This window comes from Polistes fuscatus, unplaced genomic scaffold (assembly GCF_010416935.1).
Source record: "Polistes fuscatus isolate 324 unplaced genomic scaffold, CU_Pfus_HIC Scaffold5, whole genome shotgun sequence".
In the NCBI taxonomy this organism is placed as follows: Eukaryota; Metazoa; Arthropoda; class Insecta; order Hymenoptera; family Vespidae; genus Polistes; species Polistes fuscatus.
This window is the reverse complement of record NW_025113129.1, coordinates 7894758-7917170: the sequence shown is the minus strand read 5'-3', so window position 1 is coordinate 7917170 and position 22413 is coordinate 7894758. Positions and strand designations below refer to the sequence as shown.

The window sequence follows — 22413 nt, the reverse complement described above, 5'->3', positions numbered from 1 at the left end:
ACATACACACACAAATAAATGTACATAGAACACGTATGAGCGTACATACATAGAAATCTACCACGTTCTCTCTTCCTCTCTCTTTCTCTTCGTAACGGAACACGACTACACGCGTTCACATCTTCCAATCTTCCATTGGTTTCACGTCACGTCGAGCAAAGTACTCGGCAGATAGTCAAACAATTTTCCAGTATTACACGCCAAGAGAGGTGGAAGTTGTGAGACGGAATCGCACTTCATTCGATTACAACGGCTCGCGCGGGAAGGACCGGACGTGGATCCTTTAATCCCTACAATGCGAGCCCGACTTCCATTTCAATCCAAGAATGGGTACCTCCGATCCTTTTATCTCGAACCGCGCGCCCAAGGAATTTGGCGAATGGAATAAATTGAAAATTTCGAAGTCATCAAAATTGTTCCCCGTCTGAAGCCTCGATTAAATTCAACTGGGAAAGAGAAAAATTGTCTTCCATCTTCCTTCTTCTTCTTCTTTTCTCTAAGTAGAACGAATATTTTTTTGTCTCTTAAATTTCGAAAGATTTTCCTACCATTTCTTTTGAATTTCATTAGCGTACTGTATCGCATACCATCGTTTTCAACGGAATTCATTCTTCCCCATATTCTATGGAATAAAAAAAAATGTTACTTTTATTTCGTATCCTCGGTTTGACGCAACACAATCATCGAAAGGATCTGAAAAAATCCAACTCGATTTTCTTCGAAAAGGGATCGTACACTGTCCTCGAATAATAAAATCGATAAAATCGAAACGATCCTGAACGTGATCGTAAAACGTTAGCCGCGCGAAAAGAAACTCGAAGAAAATAAGAGAATAAGAGTGACAAGCAAAATCATCGAAATATTGCTCTCAATAAACTAGATTGCTTCCCGTTTTTAACTTCGATCACCAGACAGGAACGTGACATTTTCTACGAGTTTGGTAGACAGGTTCATCGCGTACATGTATGTGGACTATAATGGAGAACAAATAAATAGAAATAGATTTACTATAGATATTATTTCTTTCTATTACTCTAAAAAAAAAAACCTTATATATGTTCCCTTTAAGCTTACCCAAGTTAAACTGATTTTTCTTTTTGTAAATTATTTTATTTACTATTTTTAAATGATCAATGAACATGGATTTGCTCGCTTAGTAATTACATTTTAAACGATTTATAAATTTCTTGATTTATTTATTTACTACATTTTTTTAATTATTCTTCGCAACATTAATCTCTAATTTTAAATAATTATCTATTTACTTTGAACGCATGATTATTGATATATTATTAAAAAAAAAGAAATAATAATATATACAATACTAATGATGTTTCCAAAGGCAACTGAGAGATATATATTATATACGATAGAAGAGGATTTGTAAATGTTTTACGAAATATAGAATGTTCGATATGGCGCATGACGTTGTCGCTTTCGGTGGGGAGTTCGAGGAGCCGAGTGAATCAGACGGCTGACGAGGGTTGTTGCATACTCGATCATCATAGTAGTAGAAATAAAGCGTAGTTTGGAAGCGTCGAGAGTACAAGGAGGAACGAAAATGGTGGGAGGTGGAAAGGAGTCGCGAGAGTCGACTACGTACGTGAACTTGTATCCTCTTATACCTTTTGTAACGACGAGGATGTGAATACGAAGAAGAGAGGAAGGAAGATAAGAGAAGAAGAAAGAGAAAGAGAATGAGAAAGAGAATGAGAAAGAGAGAAAAAGAGAAGAGTTGGGCTGGTGTGTACCGGCTTGGAAATCTAGAGGAATGGGAGATATGGCCGTGACCGTGTGGAATGCTTGGAATGTGGCCCGTCACGGCGCGCAGCAGCTCGGTCAGGGCAAAGCCACGGCAACCCGCCATCCTTTCGGTCCACCTTGATTCTCCTTTCCTTCGTCTTCGAGCACGAACACCGTCGTCCACCACGTGAAATTGCGAGTTAATTCCTTCCTCTTATTCTCAAACGTTAATCCTTCGTTTATCTAACTTTACGCTTTGTCGATCAAAACTTTTTCATTGAGTTCAACGATCGATCGATTTCAACAACGACGTTGTTATTACTCCTTCTTTATATTATTTGACTTTTCGTTTATTTTATTGTTAAATATATTACTTGCCTCTTTTGCGCAAATACCGGTTACTGAATATTTCCTTGGAAAGTTCGGTAGTATAGTTTTAGATATTGTATTTTGCAAATGTTAGAATACTGATAGATAGAAAAAGTCATCGTTGAAGAAAAAAATAAGAAAAAATATGAAAATGTGTTTCCTTTCCTTCGTTAAAATTATAGAGTCCCGTTTGAAGGTAAAAAGAGAGAACCTGTTATTACGTTCGTCGACGAAGAAACACACCTTGCGTGTAAACGACACGAAGATCTTTAAACTTGTTCCAAGGATCGTTCGTGAGAATAAAGAAAGAGTCCAAAAGCGGATCACCTGGACTGTAATGACTTTGGTTGAGGGTAAGAAAGCACGATTAGATAATGGCTGTGATTTTTCTGCCATAGCCACCTGTCATACGATCGGATACTTTAAGTAAATTGCATGGATCCTGCGAGATGTCAGAAAAATTAATCAGCCAAAACGTAACACCTGCCTTTTGAAATAATACTTTAGGCAATGGCTGATTCCTCCTCCTCCTCCTCGTCCTCCTGGACCCTTACCAAATAAAGTATTTCAAACGTTTTTCAGTGGATCACTAACAAAATTCTCCACACCTGTGTGTGTGTGTGCAACGAAAACTACGCTTTACGATATTACGCTCCTAAGATATATTCAGCATTAAATTATTGTACGAAAAAATTTATGAATTCAATCCAACGAATAGGGTAAAACAATTTTACAAAGAAATATTAACTACGATGGAGATTGGAAATTCAAGCGACAGCTCGAAATTGGATCTGAATTCGAGTTGAGAAAAGTCAACAGCTCTTTTTATTAATTAAGGTCAAAAACTTTTCTCAAATATAAAGCAAAAGTACGAGAGTTTAGTTTCGAAGGGAGCAAAAAAAAGAAATGTATGTACCCACAAAGGAATCAGTCAAAGCGAAACTTGATCGTCATAAATGAAAAATTAAATCTTTGTTACGAGCTAGATTTAAAGACCGTGAGATGAAATATTCTGGGGGGGTTGGGAACATGGGTCTGAACCGTCACCGCCTACCAGGATAATAAATTTCTCCCGATGACACGACCTCACGACCTGTAACAAAGGGAGCGATCTTTTGCTGCCGAAAAGGTACTGCTCTTTTATTTTTCATTGCTTTTCTCAGTTCACGGCGATGTTCTCTTACTTAAAACGCTCCTCTACCTACAAAGTGATCTTGAATTTAAAAAATACTTTTGCACTATTTATGCTCGAATTATATGACCGAACACGTTTCTATGAATCTTGACGATGAATAAATAAATACATTTATAATTGAAATTAAATAAGTAGAATCGAGTGTACACAATAAATCTGCATTGTATACATTTTTTGTCGAATTTAATATTATGCAAATAATTTTAAAATAAAAATAAACAATTCTTTTAATCATTGCATAGCAAATAAAATATATACAATGTTTTTAAAGTGTGCATAATTTTTAAGGCAACATTTTGTATAGTTTTAAAAGTATCCTACACAAAATCGTATTTTTATGTGTTGAACATAAGTAAGGATTTCTAAGATACATATATGTACATACATATACCTCTCTCTTTATGCGAATACAGATGTACAATGCAAAAGAACATAATAAAAGTTATGAAGCCATAAGTTCGCATCTCTTGGGAGAACAAGTTGTTGGTATTATCTGAAAAAAAAAACTTAAAACAAGCGTAGATATCTCGTACGGTGACAATATATTTAAAAGCACATGACGAGAATTACTTTTTGCACAAGCTGTATCTCTTGGGTAAATGCAAACGACCACATTCTTTACGTACTACTGGTTCTTTCTTGAAATCTCTATCTTTCTTTACCTTTTGCTAAGTTGTTCCTACTTTTTCTCCGCAGATCGGAGAACTCATCGACTAATATCTAATCAAATATCAACTATCTACAATACTGTTTTATTATTTCATTATTAATGAGTAATATACAAATGTAATTCTTTGATTGAATGCGAGGATAAATATCCAATTAATTTTACACTCAAACGATATTACAATTGATAAGTTCACAAAATTAATTAGCAGAAGCTAACAATAAGAGGAATGAAATAGTAAAGTTAAAAATTGTCGATTCTCTGTTTAACCTAAAGACGTAAAACAATTTAAGTGCTTAGAAAATGATGCTTTGGAAAACAGAAAATCGTATACAGGAAGGGCATAGAAGAGTGAATTCGACGAAGAGAGAAAAAGATAGAGAGAGGCTTATATGAGTTCGCGAGTTATGAGACGGCACATCCCAACAGCAATTATAGCACAGCCGGCTGGCCGGCTCGCATGGAAACGTAATTGAAATATCTCGATCCTCACCGAGCCGACCAGCTTGACCTCAGGACCGCAAAGCACGAGATTCTAGCTAGGGATTCTACTTGCGTTATGTGCTTTAATATGCACACCTTGCCAACTTTTGCAAAAGCTACGAGATCGACCCCATTATCGTTCCTGTTATCTCTCCCCTTCCCCATCATTATATGGCTACTCCATAAACTTCCCATTTGGTAACTTGTTTACATTTTCCAATAAGAAATCTTTTCCAAATATATTTTCTCTAACTATCCGCAACGTTCCGACTTTTAACTAATCGAATTAAAACCGAATTTATGCGTTTTTTTTTAAATAAAATATTTCTCACGTGTAAACACTGAAGGTTGAAAAAGAAACCTAATTGTTTTTTTAAATATGAAATATCCGTTGAGTTATATAAAATATCTGCAAAATCAAAGATCTCATTCACAAAGTATAATAATCGATCGATAAAGGAACTTGGCAAAGGAATGAAGAACGAATAACACTACGTCTGCATTACATCGAAGTGAAAAAATGTAAAGAAGGTAAAAAAAGATCGGCGTCAAATGAAAATCTTTAGAAAAAACGACTAAATAAAAATACAAGTAAGAAAAAAAATAGAGAAACAGAATGTGATTGGAAAAGTAAAAGAGAGAAAATGTCGATAGTCACGTTAAAGCGAATCTTTTTCCAGGGAATTCTGAAGCATGATCGTGGCAAGTATAAAGAGACTGGAGTTTTCCTCTTCGGTTACTTTTGGTCAGAAAGAGGAACAAATAGAAAAGAATGAAAAGAGGAAGAAAAGAGCGAAGGAGAGGAAGTTAAAAAAAAAGAAAAAAGAAAAAGGAATAAAGAAAAAGAATTAGAAAGAGAAAATGGAGAAGGAGAAAGAGAAGACTGGAAGTTGCGGGAGGATTAAAGGGAGAAACGAAGGAAAAAAAAAGAAAGAAAGAAAGAAAGAAATATAGAGAAGGAGGAGGGTTTTGCAACGGGCCACAGTGCAAATGCAGGGCCCTGAATGTGTAATAAGCACTCACGTCGCGACCCTTGCCTCGGCCCATGGCCTCTCGTGTGCGCGCGTTTAGAAAGGTCCTGACCGTACGCCAGCTCGCCGTCTACTCACAGATTCCCTCTTCTTTTACCCCTCACCTTCTTCTTCTTTCTCCCTCTCTCTCTGTCTTTCACTTTTAACTCTTTTCCATAGCTCTCATACACACGAATCTAACATAAGTAGAGAAGGAAGTAGGCACGTGGATGGTTTGATAGACCTACAACGATAAACGACGAAGACGACGACGACGACGACGACGACGACGACGACGACGATGACGATGGCGAAGAGGAAAACGAAAAGAGGAAGATAGAAGAGTTGGACGCGGTTGGTAGGCCGTAGGGCAAACACGCATCGTTTAACTCCTCTCTCTCTCTCTCTTTCTCTCTTTCTCTCTTTCTTCTTACTCATTCACTAGCTCTATCCTTCTTACTTGCAAGCTTGAACAGACGAGATGGTTGGAAGGCTATCGCTCTCTTTTCCAAAGCTCATAAAAGGTACGCCGGTGCGTATTAATGCACGACGTAGTAGTAGCAGCAGCAGCAGCAGCAGTCACGCGGGATCCGTGCCCACCAACAGGTACGGCATACCCGTTAAAAGACGGCGCATTGTAAGCCCACGAATGAAAGTAGTAACCCCTCTTTTTCTTTCTCTTTCTCTCGCTCTTGTCATCAACCCTGACGGGAAAAGCCGCGACTGTCTGTCGTCTCGCCGATAACGCTAAGCCGGACGGGACTGACTCCCAGCAGAATTTTTCTGAAAATCAAGAAGAGCCTACGGGCACGAACGAGTTCAGTCTTCGACTAAAATGTCCTCGGACTCGTTGACAGATTAGAATTTTTTTTCGTTGAAAAATGTCGAGATTTTGAGGCGAAAAGCTTTCGTTAAAACGCGTTGAAAATTTATTTGTCGAAGCGATGAACTTTGCAACATCGATGCATTATTTATTGACTACGATATTGTCGACGATTTTCACGAAGCAAATGACGAATTCAACGAGTGCTTTCGCACTACTATTATGTCTCTGCAATTGTTACGTGCACGCATACCTTATTGCATTATACTCACCGACAACAGACGCGGTAACCCGCTTGGAATAAAACCTAACAAAGGTGAAACGAATCGTTTAAAAGTTTATTAAACCGTGTTTACCCAGAGGCTTTTAATTTGATCGAATTTTCGGAACAGTTAAAATAATTCCTGAGCCAGCCGCGTTGCGTATTCACTACGCTGTCTCGCATCAATCAACGTATATACATTGGATCATTTCTCGAATATTTTCGAATATTGAGATTCTCATTTTACTGATTATAACTATTCAAATATCCTTTAAATATATTCTGTCTGTTGTATGTTATATTTAACAATTTATGTTACGATCTGTCAACTCGTGTGATGATTATTATCAAAAAAAGTTAACATCCCACGTCTATTAAACCGATTGCAATCGAGAACATAATTGCAATGCTCGACGGATATTGGAAATTCAGATAGTAGTAATACTTTAAGATTGTAATAAGTTGCAGGTGTACAAGTTATTTTTTCTTTTTCTCTCTTACATCGACGTTTTACTTATTCTTAAATTTATTTCATTATAATCGATAGCATCTTGTAACAAGTTTCTACATAATAACGAAGTTACTCCATCGTTTGCGATACACGTCATACTAGAAAGTTTTTAGAAAAGAAAATATCGATCCTTCAAAGTTTTTCCAAGAGTCAATGCAATTATGGAAACGATGCTTACGAACAAGAACTGTCAGCAAAAGACTGCTTGCTCGTTTATCGATATATACGTATATCGAAAGTTTACTATATCGTGTATGCTCGAATCGATGACGAAGAACAACACTCCAGTTTCAAAACTTTCCGACAATTTCTAACTAGTTCGCAAGAAACCTCGTTAACGAATTTATTCACTGTGACTTTATTAAGTTCGAAATTTCACCTCCTCCTCATACTTCTCATCATTTACCTTCTTACTTTTAACGAGTCATACCAAGGAACCGAACTTAAGTATTCATTCGAATACAATGCTCGTACTTACTTGAACTTTTTTTTAACATTCTTTGATCATGACTAAAACTTGGTATTAAAACTACGTGAAAATTAAACGAAATCGATTAATCGAATAATAAATGATTTTCGTGATCCAAAATCGATTTTATTTTACAATCAATATATTAAAAATAAAGTGTATGTAATATTGTTCTTAAATTTCTTCTAAATAAATTATTATATTATTTCGCATCGTAAAAACATGTCATTTTTGACAACTCCTTTTCCATAATATTTCGCATCACCGAAATTTCCAATAAATTCTAAATACATCGAGGAATGTCATTCAACGGGATCGACAATTACTGACGGCCTGTTCGAATTACTCGCACTTATACTACGATTAGAAAATAAAACAGCTATTATCCCTTCAATTTTGATCATGTTATTGTAAATAATGCAACGAGGCTAACAATCCTCAATAATCTAAAATCGAGTTAAAATTTTGTTGTTGAAAATATTCTTTTTTTAATGGCTTATTTACTAATTAATGGTAAAATTAATATTATTGAAAATTTTCTTTACTTTATAAATCCAAAATAAAACTATAATTCGATAATTTTAATAATAATTGTATAATGTTACAGAAGTTTTTATGAGTTAAAAATTTTTTACTGATAAATATCGCAAAATTTGTACTGCATTAAATTAATCTTTTGCCATTTAGATGAAAAAAAAACAGATGTATGACAGAATAAAACTCGAAAATCATATTAAAAGCTACATATCTCTCTCTCTCTTTCTCTCTTTGAATCTAGTATACTGCATCGGAGTCAACGAAGAGGATTCAAGTTTAGAACTTGAATTCGTGTCGACTGTTGGTACCGGCGCCGTCCGATTCCCCTTGGCGTCGTTGGCCAAAACGCAAATATCAAATACCCTGCATTCCTAGCGTAGATATAAAGAGAGGGAGGAGATTGAGAATGAGAAAGAGAGAGAGAGAGAGAGAGAAGCTATAAGCTATGCGTTCACGTTCGTTTCTCCATTTCGAATATCCAGCTGGTAGAAGAGTCAACCGCAGTACCGGATGCTATCGAAAGCGGTAGGTTTCTCTCCCACTCTCTCTTTTCCTCTTCCTCTTCTTCTCTTCCGTTCACACACATACTACTCACCCTTACCCTCACCCTCTAACATGTTTTTTCTCTTTACTATCCTGACGATCTCCGTTTTTCTTCCCTTAGTTCTCTTCTCAAGCTGTTCTACCCACACGTGAAGTATGCTCGCTGCGGTTTATTTTCCGTTATCGATTACTTTCCGTTAACGCCTGCCTTCCCTTTCCCCCTATCACCAATTGGTCTCTTTTTCTTCCACTCCTTTTTCTCCTTATTCTTTATTTTTCGTGAAATAGTCTCTTGGAGTTTTCACATTCCAAAGTATCCGAGTATTCGTCGAGAATCCAGACGAGAGAAAAAGTAATAAGATAGACTCAACGAGTTTCAAGTTATTCGAGTATCTTTCAAACTTGGAATCGTATAATAGCGGAGAATAAGACGATCAAAATACGATGATTAACTAATCGATTATCGAGTTAATCTCTTTGCCGATTGATACTTCATTTTTGGAAATTTATTTATTTGTAAGTCGATCTATATAGGTATATCTGTGAAAAAAAAATGAAATTATAAGTGCAAGCAAAGGGTGTGATATAAAAATGATGCATAAAAAGAAAGTAATAAAACTTAATAGATTTTATCACTTCGATTACATTGATCTCGTTCAGTGTATTTGATTGTCTGAAAAGTTTCTGCCGATTTTATGATATGAATAACTAATGTTTATGCTAATCTGAGTTATTGCTCGTCGTCAAAGAAATTTTATGCTGGAAAACATCATTAATGGAAAAAAGTATACAGTAAAAAGAGAGGGAAATGTTATTGGTAACTTTTGACTGAGCATAGACGATATTAAATAAATGTTTATTTCTATTTACGATGTAATATTTTTAGCAAATTGATATTATGACGCACATAAGATCGGTAATCATGAATACTCGCGATGAGAACTCGAGACAAGTACTCTAAAAGCTGCGACTCTGATCTGGTTGAAAATTAAATAACCGATTTGCTCGACCCGGAGAGATAGGAAGTACAAAGTTTCCCTTTCCAATTCGATCTAACCATCGAATCGCATCGTTCGAAGTCCGCGTCTGGCCTTTGACGCGGACCAAGAGCTTGGTAGGTCGTACGAGAGGGTCGCTTAATTAATTGAAATTCTCTGCCGCGGCATCGATTAGTCCGTCGAGCGGATGTGGGCCGATCGGAGGACCAAACCATCCTCCTAACCATCGAGTCGCCGATACGAATTAAGCGGTCGTCTTTGCGGTAACCAATTCGATCGATATTCACTTTAGATAAACCGATCATCAACGAATCGTAATCAAAATTATAATATTAAATTTAATTTTTTATTGTTTTCTTTTTTTCTTTCATTTTTTTCTTTATAGAAATATGTAATTAATGATCTAGCTCGAATATGAACGCGTTTACTTCGAAATGTAAGTTCTTTTGTTTTTCTTAAATTGCATAATCTTGCAAAAATCTATTTTGTTTTGCAAACCATCTACCTAAAGCCGAAACTATTATGACAAAAATAAAAATTTCCGTTTTATTTGAAATTGTAGTAAAGTTTATGAAAATTTGTTCTGCGATAATTTAAAAAAATGTATTGTATTGTAATAATATAAAAAAATATTTACGATAGTATACTCCTTTACCATGTCTAAAAAGAATAGAAAAAATAATATAATAAAATATATTTATTTTACCATAGTTATTATGATAAACCAATTTTCGGCAGAACATCAACTAATTTTTAACCGTTCCTCTCTGTTCACAGGCGGAAGAATTGAACACCATAGTCGGCAATGCTTTTCGTATGGCGTACGTGGCGCAGCTCCAGCGCCAACCGATCCTTCAGGATGTAATCTCGCCGCAATCCTCACCACACTATCGCAAGGACAAACAGGAACATCGAACCTCCTGGGTAGGTTACCTAATCCTTTTATTTTCTTATCTCCGATTCGAAATACGAAAGAATAAAGTGAAACATTTCCTTTTGCTGTTCCTTTACAAAATACTTTTTCTATATTAAACCAACATAGAACGTTATATTTATTTAATTTTAAATAATCATATCAATGAATTACCTACAAATTAGGTATGTGTACATGCATGCATGCATGGATCGATGCGACAAATTAAGAAAAGCATGTTCATTTAAATTAAACAAAGAAAATACTAAAGTAAAACAATGTCCATTTAAATATTAAATATTATATAAGAGAAGATTTTATTCATAAAAATCGAAGCATACCGAATGCATGTATCTTTATCTTTCTCTCTCTCTCTCTCTCTCTTTTGCGAGAGCACGACTGATTCCAGTAGGTGTCCCATTTACAGGCGACCGCGTTAATTATAAATTCGAGCCGAGTCCCACGGCAGCGTCGTATTTCCGAATAAAACGGTCAGTTCGTTTCTCGCGGCCTATCCGGTTCTTCTCTCCGTGAAAATTTCTTCTTCGGAATCATCAGATTCCGAAACGATCCTCGAGTATTTGAGCATTTGTTTTATGAGTTCACGTTGAATCAACGGATGCCCACAACGCTTCTTTCTCTGATCTACCAGGAGAATTTTACGAATTCGTGATTGGCAAGTAAACTTCCCAGACAACGACGCCAACAACGACTACTACGACAACAGACGAGACGATGAAACTGCGAGGATTGTATTCCTCACGTCCAACCATTGAAAAATTTATCCTCTTTTTTTAAATCCTTTTCTTTCTTTCTTCACGAAGGACTTTTGTGTTTTCCCAGGGACACGTAAATTTCTCCGAGTCTTTAATTATTCATACAACCGAGTTGATTTTCTCACGAAGCACAGTAAAATCGTGCTCTTTCCTATTCTATTATTTTATCATCTCCCATGACGTACCCTCTCAAATTCAATTTAGCTCATTCGTACAAGAATTCTTTCGAAAACAATAAACAAATGTAACTAAAATGTTCCTCGTTGAGAATCACTGATATTTGACTAAAAAAAAATTAAATTTCAAAATTGAATTAAACGACTAACTATTTAAACAATTAACAACAACACAACTAACACTAAATCATTCGAAAACAATTCTTCATTTAAATAGATCTTATTCATTAATAAAAAAAAAAGAAAAAACTCCAACAAATTTCCATGTTCGTCGAAGTTGATCGAATCAACGTTTCACCCACGCGTTATTCCGTTCCTGCTTTTCCAGAAACAAAAAAATAACCGAAAAATTTTTGTTTAGACTCTATTTAATAAGAGAATATTTTTTTGTTGCCAACAGAACAAATCTTTGTCCGGCGACAATTCGATCGCCGGGAGTGGAGGCGGCTGCAAGAATTCGTCCTCGAATTCGTGGCTGAAAAGTCGGACGTCGCCCACGTCCAGAACTGGAAGCGGTTCGTCCGCAGCGGACATGAACGTACAGCTCGGCAGCGCCGGCTCGCCCACGTTGCGACTAGCCAGCGTAAAGGTGGGTGCCCGAACTCTATTTCCTTTCTAACAAAGGTATCACTCCCTTCCCCTCCCCCTTTCGTTCCACTATCACGATTTACCCGAACGCGACTATCGGATAATTCTTCGACGTTTTCATAACCGGTGAAAACCTTTTTCTTTAAAAAAATCGTTATCCTTAAAAAAAATTCGCAAAAATATTGGACGATGACTTAGTCTCGCTAAATAATTACGTTCCAACAAGAGAGATGAATGAATTGTAAATAAATTTGTATGATACAACCAGCATGAAAGTGATACCAAGTGTAAAAACATGTAAGTCAAAATAAAAAAGTAATACTTGCTTGTTTGATGCTCCATATTGGGGAAAATCGTATTCGGAAATTTACAGGAATACGCGTACACATTCTACTTATTAAATAACTAATAAAAGACTAACATTTTACTCTGCTAACGTTTTCGTATTCATTGTCCTCTATAATGTTTATATTTTGCCATCGACCGCGCGACTTATTTCTGCTACGGTTAGTTCGTCCCCATCGGTCTAACTGTAATGACGACGCGACGGCAACAGGCGAGTATATTATAAACAACTATTTATGTTCGAGTCCTCGACATATATGTATACAGAGGAGTGATACAAAAAACAAATCAAAATAGACTGTGGTTTTTTACACTATAATCATAAATCTAATTAAAAACATGTATATATCAATCAATGTTCAGTAATTTATTAGTATTAGTGTGTATTTGCGTAAGTTATCATTACTCCTTTTTTTTCAACTTATTATTTTAACGTGTTAAATTACCACACCGCTCATTTTAATCACCCATTCGAATACATCATTCAATTATATTACACATTAAAAATTAATTCGATATCTTGAATAAATATTAATAAATATACATATTTTCAAAGATTAAAAGAGATAATTAAGAAAAAATGATTTTTTTTTAACAGACACCAAATTCCATCCCGGGTCTACGGCCGTCGCATAATTTCACGAACGTCCTCGGTCCGATAACGAACGAGGATGAGCCGAAAAGTATTTCGCAGCAGAGTACGCCAAGTAGCGATGAGAGCAACTCGCCAACGGAGCTGAACTCGTATAAGAGACTGACGGACAAGCCACCGCTGATAAAGCGTCTGGCGATGGGCCTAACTGGTGGGCGCGACGTTCTCGGATTAAATGGTGAAGACGACAGCTGTCCACTCGTAAGCGGCAGCAGCACGCCAACTAGCCCCTCAAACAGACCACATTCCGGTGGGTACATCAACGAAGCAATCATCGACTCTGAAGGCACGAGGCCGTCTTATAATAAGATACAACCTTCCGAGACCATCGATAACACCATCAATGCTTCCATCACTGCCAAAAACTTTAACATCGAAAATAACAGGTCTGCGCTATTTCAATAATCTATTGTTAGTTATTATTATTTCGATTTACACACATTTACTATCTTTTTTCTTGATTATTTTTATAAATTTATATTATATCAAATATATCTGAATAACAGATATATTGAATAGTAAATATAAACAAATATAAATAACAGATATATTGAATAATAAATATATCTGAATTTGATAACAGATAATATCTGTTATCAAATATATTTGAAAGTTATTATTCGAATAGATTAAATAATACGAGAATTGTTTACAGGATAGGACATAATTCACCAAGTTCGGGAACGGAAACGGAATTTAAATCGAAAAGAAGATCGCAAATTAGTACTTCAAGTAGTTCGGTACCAGCAGACGGGAGCACCCATGGCTCGACCCCAACACCTCCTCCTTTACCAGAGAGAACGGACAGTTTGAATAATCGCAGCGAGGAAGCAGAACTACGTAAAGCACCTTGGTTCCAAGCTGGTATACCAAGGTTAGTATTAAAATAATAACTGTTAGGCATAATAACAAAAATTCCAAAATAGCATAGATTAATTTTTGCGATAAAATTTCTCCTGTTTGAAGAAATTGATATTTTCACAGCAATCACAGCTAACAATTCGTGGACGGTGCTCCGACCGTTTATGATTTCAGGGAAATAACGTTGGAGGTGTTGAGCCAGGAGCCGGAAGGAGCCTTCATGGTACGGGAGAGTACCAGTAAACCCGGATGTTACGCCCTTTCGCTCCGAGTGCCGCGTGAATTTCAACCGAGCGGAATCGCCCATTATCTCATAATGCGAACTAACAAAGGCTACAAAATTAAGGTAAATTTTTTTCTCTCCTACTCTTTTTCTTTGTTCTGTCCTTTTAATTTTCAAGCTTTTCCCTTCTCTTACTTCCGTTTTTCTTGGTATTCTTTATTTTCTTAACCTAACAATTCAACACGTTACTATTTTCGAATCCCTTATCCATTATATCCATCTAAAAGCCGTTTCGTTAAACGAATCTTCAAGGTTTATGCCTTCATAGCATTCCCGAGTCTTCCGCGTTCATTATTTCTTTCCGAAAAAAAGAGAAAAAGAGAAAGAGAAGAAGAGAGAAAATGAAGAACCTAGAAATTCGCAATAAAGCAATTTATTTTCTAAACACTTATACTTTTTATCTTGACCGATTTTTCTTCAAGGATGTTTTCCATAACGAAAGTTGCTCATTACCGTAAATTAACATCTACGCAACTACATTAGAAACGCTTCTGGAAAGAGAAAGAGAAAAATAAAAAGAGAGAAAACGATAATAAACCATGACTTCTTATATAGAATTCTCTGATGACGCATTTACACGTGTATATATGTACATAGATAAACGGAAAATAGACATATATATATATATGATACTTCTTTGAATGTCGACGCATTTACATTTCTAAAAAAGAATCTACACGACTTTGACCTACATAATTTATACAAAAAAAGTTCTAGTTGCCCTTGTTCGTTGAAGAGTATTTTATTCGCGAGTAGTCGCCATTTTGTCGCTGGTTTGAAAAACGAAGCGAACCATTGAATCGTTCGCCCACGCAAATCCTTAGAAATGAATTCGTAAACAAGATGACGTCAACGAATACACTGGATATATTTTTTTTTCCAAGCCCTTTATTTCTTTCTGTATACTTTTCTTTTCTGAACGCTCGATTGACCCAAATAACTTTTCGAAAAAAAAAGAAAGTAAATGCATACGTAGATAAATATTTAACGATTTTCAAAGTAGTTATTTTGGAGCAGACGAATAACCAAAATTATTTACAAGTTATTAACGTGCATCAATGTTCTCAATTTTATAAATATTATAATAGGGATGGCATAGAAGAAGAACAAAACCATCGCGGTTCTCTCTCATGTTTTCTCACTCGAATATCCCTATTTAAATGGTCGAACTTCCCTTGTAGGGATAAATTAAATGGGTCTGCGGACTTTGATAATCCCCGAAACCAGTATGAATGAGTTTTGTTGGATGTACCGCGGGGAAATCAAAACTCTCTCCCTTCTCTTTCTCCGTGAAATTGCATTCTCGTAGAAACACGTCGCGAGAACCGAATGTATACCTTTCTCCTAATAATTTTGACACACATGAACGATATATGCGCATCGTATCCCGCGATAACGATTAACTACCCTCCAGTACTGTTAGGTAAATAAGGTAAATCCTCTCTTGACTTTCTTGTACAAAGAGAAAGAGACATATATTTCGCTTTAACGTTTACATTTTGTTACGTGAAAGAGTTTGTTAAAATAAAAACAACAAAAAATGAGATAAAAATTAAATTTAAATTAATATCGATGTACATTGTGTTCCAAACTGTGTAGGCACAACTTCGGAGGTAGAGATAGAAGAAAATACTGAACTTTTTTAAAACTTTAATATTTAATATAATAACGTTAGATTATTTCAAAAATTATTAATATATCTTATTTATACGAAAGTCAGCAAGTGATTTCAAACTTTTTGACAGTAGTGTATGTATAATACAATACTTAATTAAATCAAAACTCGGTAGAATAGGAATCCAAATAAATTCGTTAAACAAATATGTGCCTACGTGTTTAAAAACGAAAGGCAAATTAATATGACAGACCTGTTTATTTTCATCAACTCATACGTAGTATTACAACAATGTAAAACATCGTGCATATATATACATATACATGTATATATGTGTATTTATGTATGTACACGAAAATAGCCTTATCACTCGGCTTCCATACGAGTGCAACAATGTGCCATGAATGTATTAAAGAGTAAAAGACAAAGCATCGTTTCGTGTCTGTTGCAGGGCTTTACGAAAGAATTCACGACGCTGACAGCCCTGATAACCCACCATTCCGTAATGCCAGAGTTGTTGCCGTGTCCACTGTCGTTAAGCCGATACAATCCCAGCTTCGTGAAGAGCGACTCGAACAAGGATTTCGCGGACATCGACTCGGATCCGGATTACAACACGCTAGCGGATTTTCGCAAAATGATGGCCGATCTGAACGTCTAGAAAGAGAAATAAAGAAAGAAAGAAATAAAGAGAGAGAGAGAGAAAGGGAGAGGAAGATGAGAAACATGCATTACGTGACCGTGTTTCATAATAACGTCGAAGGATGGACATTGTGAGTCGACCTTTCAAACGAACGGGTTTATGAGGACAAAATACTCGCACAAGTCTATGTACAGAAAGAAAAGTAAGAAAGAAAACCTACGGTATTTAATCGGGATCGTAAGGAACGATATCTATCAACTGTGTTTACCTGTGAAGACGATAAAACCATGAAAAGAAAAATAAATATTCTACGTGATATCGCAATGAAAGTAGATTAGTATTACGAAGATAAATGACATCGTGACGTGATTTGAAGCGTATTTAATTGTGAACATTTTTCTTTACGATTGAATATCACGTTCTAAGTTCGTCGATAGTGATGAAATCTATACGTACTATAAATAATTTAAGCGAATAGCACAGAAAATTGTGTGCGAATCTAAAGTCAATCGATGCGCGCACGCGAGGAAAATAAAAGAGAGAGAGAGAGAGGAAGAGAGAACACGTTGTTGGTTGCTATTGTGCGCTTCGAAAGCAATTTTGTCGTAGAGTCTGCCTCGATCGATGAAACTTCAAAGAGAAATTTTCTCGACTATATAAAAGTGATAAAGCCTGACAAATTAGCGATTTCGATCAAAGCTTTTTTCGTTAATTTCATTTTCTTTTAATTTTTGTTAAAAATTTATCGTTTAATTCGATCGTCGAAATCGATTATTAAATATCATACATATATTTCTGAGTTTGTTCTTTCTTCATCGAAGCAGGCTCAACGATCGAACAAACGTTATAATCAAAAAGTACATTTCGAATATCGATCAAAGTCAAGCTAGACGATGTACGCTTTAGGAGAAAACGAGAATATGAAAGATTGTCGGACTACTGGAATAACTTGTAATAAGTTAATAATAATGTATGGATGTGTGTAACTTGATAACATACTCGAGTGTTCCCTTTAATATATAAATATACATATTATAAAAAAAAAATAAAATAAAAAGGAAGAAAAAGAAGAAGAGGAATAAGAAATTAAATAAACGGTGAGTTCGATATTGACCGGAAAGTGGCTCGGTATTAATGCCATATTGATGTTCGTGCGGCTCGATAGTACGTTATCAAATGAATGTAAATGTGTTTATATGTATATAGATGATAATTATCGTTACGCAAAGCAGCTTATAATTTAATTAATTAAAGAGTCAAAGTGAGAGCAACGAGAGAGAAAGAGAGAAGAAGAAAAAAAGATACACGAAAAGGGAGTAGTCGCGAAGTAGTTCGGGAAAAGAAAAGAGAAAAGCAAAATAATTTAAATAAAAAATAAATAAATAAAAAACGGAACATTTTTAGAATCGAAGGACACAATTATAGTGCTATTTTAATCGCTCGACTAACCTAGTCTTGTACAGAAGTTGTGAGCGTAGCTAGTGTTATTATAAATATATAATTGCGCACGTGTGATATCGACCGATAAAAAAAATACAAGAAAGAGGAAAGGAGAGGATTAAGATTAATAAAAAATAAGTAAAAGCGAAATTGCGTGCCATCTTTTGTACGCCAGAAAAAAAAGGAAATCAATTCCATTTGTATCGATCATCAACGAGTACTGAAACGATAACTATAATAATTGTAAGAGCGAATATAGTATGGCATATGAGATAATTGTCTGTAATAAAACAACGTTCGTTATATACATTATCGGAACTATGGTTGAATAAAAAGAAATAATCTCATTCGAATACCTAACACTTAGTTTATCCAATCATTCGAACGAATTTATAATTCGAAATTATTCGTTTAATTTAGCATTGAATTCATAAATTCCACGACGAGACCTGACACGTAAAAATGAACGAAATATATTGAGAGATAATATTTCCGTTTTATTTGTTTTTCGTAATTCTTTTTATTTACAAATAAGAAAACAAGTTTCGATGAACGAAAATAATATATATGCATAAATATATATGACCTACTTATCGCCAATTGATCAATAACATTGAAATATTCGCGAAAGAATCGCACGAACGATCGAAAAAAATCATTAAACCGCTGTAAGCTACACTAAGCAAGACATTAATCGATGCTTAAGATTTGTAATGATTTACGGATCATTATAGCAATGCGTTGTATAATTTCAATAAAATTATTTATTGCAATAAACAATGTGAAGTTAAAAAAATATAAAATAAACCATATCCCTAAAAATTAAAGACAATTCTCTATTCTCGATTACAATTATATATAAGACAATTTAAATATATTTTCTAAAACGAATAAAATAAAAAATAAAACACTTTGCATTTTCGTTATATTTTATTGATACAAATCGAATCAAAATTATAAATAATTCTGTACATTGTACAAATCGTACGAGAAAATAATCATATACCTTATTCATCCTGTCGTACAATATGCTTTTGTCTTTCCGGCACAAATGGTACTGCTCCTTTCTTTGAATGAGCACGTCTATTAGCTTCCCTGTAATACAATAACAAAAAATAAAATATTGTTTTATTCCATCGAGAATAAAAATAGAAAGAAAACTTTGGAATTTTTCAATAACATACTTTCGTTTACTCTTTTCACGAAGCGTTCGTATCTCAGCTTGAGCGTTATAAATATGTTTCGGTACTTGTCTATGCCTAGCAATACGACGCACTTGTGGATGAGCCGCAAATTTCTCTATTAACGCATTGGAATAATTCAATGACGCTTTTTCCCTGGGCTTGAGCTATCGTTTAAAAAATAAAGATCACAGATAATGAGAGATTATGTTGAAACAGTACAAAAAAATTATAAGAGAAAATCGTTACATACCACGCCTAATTTTTCTGACGCCCTAGCTTTCCATACTCGAAGATTCATTTCATCGCTACCACTAACTATATATTTATTATCAAGAGACCAAGCCACGTTCGTGAGCCTTTGCATTCGTTTCGTGTGATAAACTTCTCGCGAATGTCCTTTATTAACTTCGAAAATACGAATTGATTTGTCGTAACTACCAGAAACAAATTCTTTACCAGTAGGAGCGTAATCTACGTCTATTACTGCACTTACGTGATCCATGTGTACATTAACTGGACTTTTTAATGAACGAATATCGTAAGTATATAAGCTAGAAAAAAGATTAAAGAAAAATATTAGCATAAAAATATATAACGTATTTAAAAAATTGGTCTATTTCAATAGAAACTCACTTATAATCTTCATTAGCACATGTGAAGGTAATGGCTTCCATAGGATTCCAAGAAAGTTTGTTTGTTTGTAATCTCATGACAATTTTTCGTAATGGACCGGTTTCCCTAGCATCATATAAAATAATACTACGATCACTGGAACAAGCAGCTAGAAAATAATGAAAAATGTTATTTTAGATATATTCCATTAGATTTGTAGCAAATATATATTACCATTTTCTCACCTAACAAATTTTTTTCTACTGGATTATACTTGACATCGTGTAAACTGTCAACACCCCATTTGAAAGTACGTATCGGTTCATTCCTTGTCTCTTCCCAAAGTTGGCACGTATCTCCACAAGTAGCAAAAATTGGATCTTTTCGATGATGTGATATACCAGTCAACTGGGACTATAATTAATTTTGTTAGTATAATAACAATAACGAAGTATAGTGAATCAAAATAAATTGTAATTATTTACTTTACTAATAATGGTATTAACAGGTTCTTCTTCTTCACCGAATAATGGATTCTCAACTTTCCATGTCTTTATAGTTTTATCGTCACCTATCGTCATGAAGTGTTGTCCACTCGGAGTAAATGTAATACCACGAAGTATGCCATCATGAGCTTTGAAAGACCGTTCCGCTGTTCTATTAGATAAATTCCATACTTTCAACTCTCCATCATAGGCACCACTAAGAAGAACCGATAAACGCAAAGGATGTTTGCAAACAGCTGATACACCATCCTTATGGCCTTCTAAACAACCTATGAAAGGTTTAGCAAAAACTCTATCCAATTTAACGGCATTTAAAGCTCTAGTATATTCTCTTGCTACTTCGAAAGGATGTAACGATGGATCATAATTCCTAGGAACTAAACATTCAAAAAATTCATTTATTAATTTTCTCTACATGCCTTATGTATACTATTTTAGAGGTTATATTCACAAATGATACTTACGTTTGTGAATATCGCGTTTGGTTTCTCGTATATATTCATCCGGATTTCTTGATAAAATCTTTACCTTCATTGTTAATAACACGATCTACAATATTAATAATGTATAATTTTTAACATTAGAATAATTAAATACTTCTAACAATCACAAATCGAAACTACAATTCAGTTAAATGGTTAGAAAACATTTGTTAGACCACTCACCAGGGGATTCAAATTGAAATGTACACATCATGGCGCTTATATCGTCTAGTTCTTTCTTTTGATTGGTTGGAAATCAATGAAAAGAGGTGCATTACTAACGCCATGGATTTATTTTCTTGTAAGCCATTCATTCTCATAGAAATCACTAGAGATTCAAGTCAAACTTTTTTGCGCTGAACTAAACGGGCCGGTATATTTTCTTTTCTATAGAAATATTGACCGTCCGTAATGTTAATATAAAGTATTACCGACGCAGAGTAAAATAAATCAGGAATCTACTGATACCGACGGTCGACGCCGAGAAAGTAGAAACCGCAATTACCGACTGTCGATATTCTTCAAAGTAGAAAATTACTGTTACCGACGGTAGATAAGATAAAGGTAGAGCAATACTATTACCGATATCGCCTTAGCCGGCGTGCCACTAAAGTGGCCTTTGCGAATATTTTTTCCATGTCGATTCGCCACTATAGTGGCTCACTCGAGTAGCTTACTTTTTCACTGTTTGAATTAAATAATCGTTTTCATAGTCATTCATATTTAAGTGAAATGTTAAAATTTAAGTATATATATATATGTACAATATATTTTTAAGAAAAATTATAATTTAATCATTAAGGAATCTTTACGTAAAACATACAAACTTTTTTTACATACGACTGATAATTTTAAAACATTTAGATAGTAAAGTATTGCTTTTAGATACAGTAACTGTTTAATTACATACTTCGCATACATTAAAATCTATTATATTTTATTATTATTATTTTGCGACATTTGCATAATCCTTCTGAAGAAGATATACATAAAAAATAAAGCGAATAAATAAATAAAACTAAATCTTGTTTCACTGACTCTGCAACTTAGTACTAATAGAGTCCTGTTTTATCGACTGCAATATAGATCTTCAACAATATATTCTTGTATAGATCAGTAATAATTGATTTCCGCTGATCAATCAATATAATAGATCTAAGATTACTTATTTCAAAAAATAATAAAAATTAAATAAAATTAATTGTTAAGACTACCATTGTAATTATAGAAAATACAAATGCAGACAATAATAAAAGTTCGCGAGAGTAAATAAAATGTACGATTTTGTGAGAAAATGAAAAGAATGTTTTAAAGGTACACCGCAAAAATTCGAAAATTTTTAGCTGCCTTCATGTAAAGAAAAAAAACAATGTCATTGTTGTGTTGTCATAAATAAAAATAAGAATATAAATGCGAAATGTCGTAAGTATACGCGGATACAGTAATGTTAATTGTTCGGCAAGTTGTGGCAAACAGTGAAAGGAATACGCCCTGCGATGATCCGTAGTACATCCGACGATCTGAATCCCATGGCGAGGTCGTCTTGCTCGATGTGTTACAAGATATGTTACAACGGGCACGAGATAATGATCAGTTTACTAATAAATAAAAAATCGAGATGTACTTTTATCGTACCGTTATTAGTTAGACATATTCGATTAGATATATTTAGTTTGACGATCACGCAAAAGGTAAACTGACATACACGATATTAACATTCAATGATT

At 34.7% G+C, this 22413-nt stretch overlaps 2 protein-coding genes and 1 long non-coding RNA gene across 7 annotated transcripts in view; 1 reads left to right on the top strand and 2 right to left on the bottom strand.

The window, feature by feature from the left end:
- The window catches only part of LOC122522409 (tensin-1-like), a 190779-nt gene extending 173780 nt beyond the window's left edge, over positions 1–16999 (top strand). For all 4 annotated transcript variants that reach the window (XM_043643493.1, XM_043643494.1, XM_043643496.1 and 1 more), the window contains 6 exons: positions 10388–10534; positions 11876–12064; positions 13007–13446; positions 13716–13934; positions 14096–14267; positions 16271–16999. In XM_043643493.1, the coding sequence (XP_043499428.1) occupies positions 10388–10534; positions 11876–12064; positions 13007–13446; positions 13716–13934; positions 14096–14267; positions 16271–16480 (1377 nt within the window). In that variant the 3' untranslated portion in view covers positions 16481–16999. The remainder of the gene's footprint in view (positions 1–10387; positions 10535–11875; positions 12065–13006; positions 13447–13715; positions 13935–14095; positions 14268–16270) is intronic.
- Positions 8867–10436, bottom strand: LOC122522412. Its single transcript, XR_006305050.1, has 2 exons — positions 10317–10436; positions 8867–9152 (listed from the first exon to the last, which is right to left on the bottom strand). It is a non-coding gene; the product is annotated as an uncharacterized LOC122522412 (long non-coding RNA).
- Positions 16059–21030, bottom strand: LOC122522410 (DDB1- and CUL4-associated factor 13). Of its 2 annotated transcripts, none has more exons than XM_043643499.1 (8): positions 20669–20861; positions 20184–20581; positions 19944–20112; positions 19720–19867; positions 19337–19637; positions 19087–19250; positions 18909–18997; positions 16059–16476 (listed from the first exon to the last, which is right to left on the bottom strand). In XM_043643499.1, the coding sequence occupies exons 1-7, from the start codon at positions 20736–20738 to the stop codon at positions 18910–18912; spliced, it is 1338 nt and encodes a 445-aa protein (XP_043499434.1). In that variant the 5' UTR covers positions 20739–20861; the 3' UTR covers positions 16059–16476; position 18909. The 2 variants fall into 2 exon arrangements, with proteins under 2 accessions (XP_043499434.1, XP_043499433.1); XM_043643498.1 differs by lacking the exon at positions 16059–16476 and adding an exon at positions 20870–21030 and having other exon boundaries at positions 18814–18997; positions 20669–20753.
- Between the last annotated feature and the right edge of the window lie 1383 nt (positions 21031–22413).

What these genes read in the sequence shown, in the direction of transcription:
- LOC122522410 (XM_043643498.1), bottom strand. Translation starts at nt 20,738, where the DNA reads ATGAAGGTAAAGATTTTATCAAGAAATCCGGATGAATATATACGAGAA. An exon ending in CAAACGCGATATTCACAAAC is followed by an intron (nt 20,582 to 20,668) that starts GTAAGTATCATT and finishes TTGAATGTTTAG; the next exon opens with TTCCTAGGAATTATGATCCA. An exon ending in CGTGAAAAGAGTAAACGAAA is followed by an intron (nt 18,998 to 19,086) that starts GTATGTTATTGA and finishes ATTGTATTACAG; the next exon opens with GGAAGCTAATAGACGTGCTC.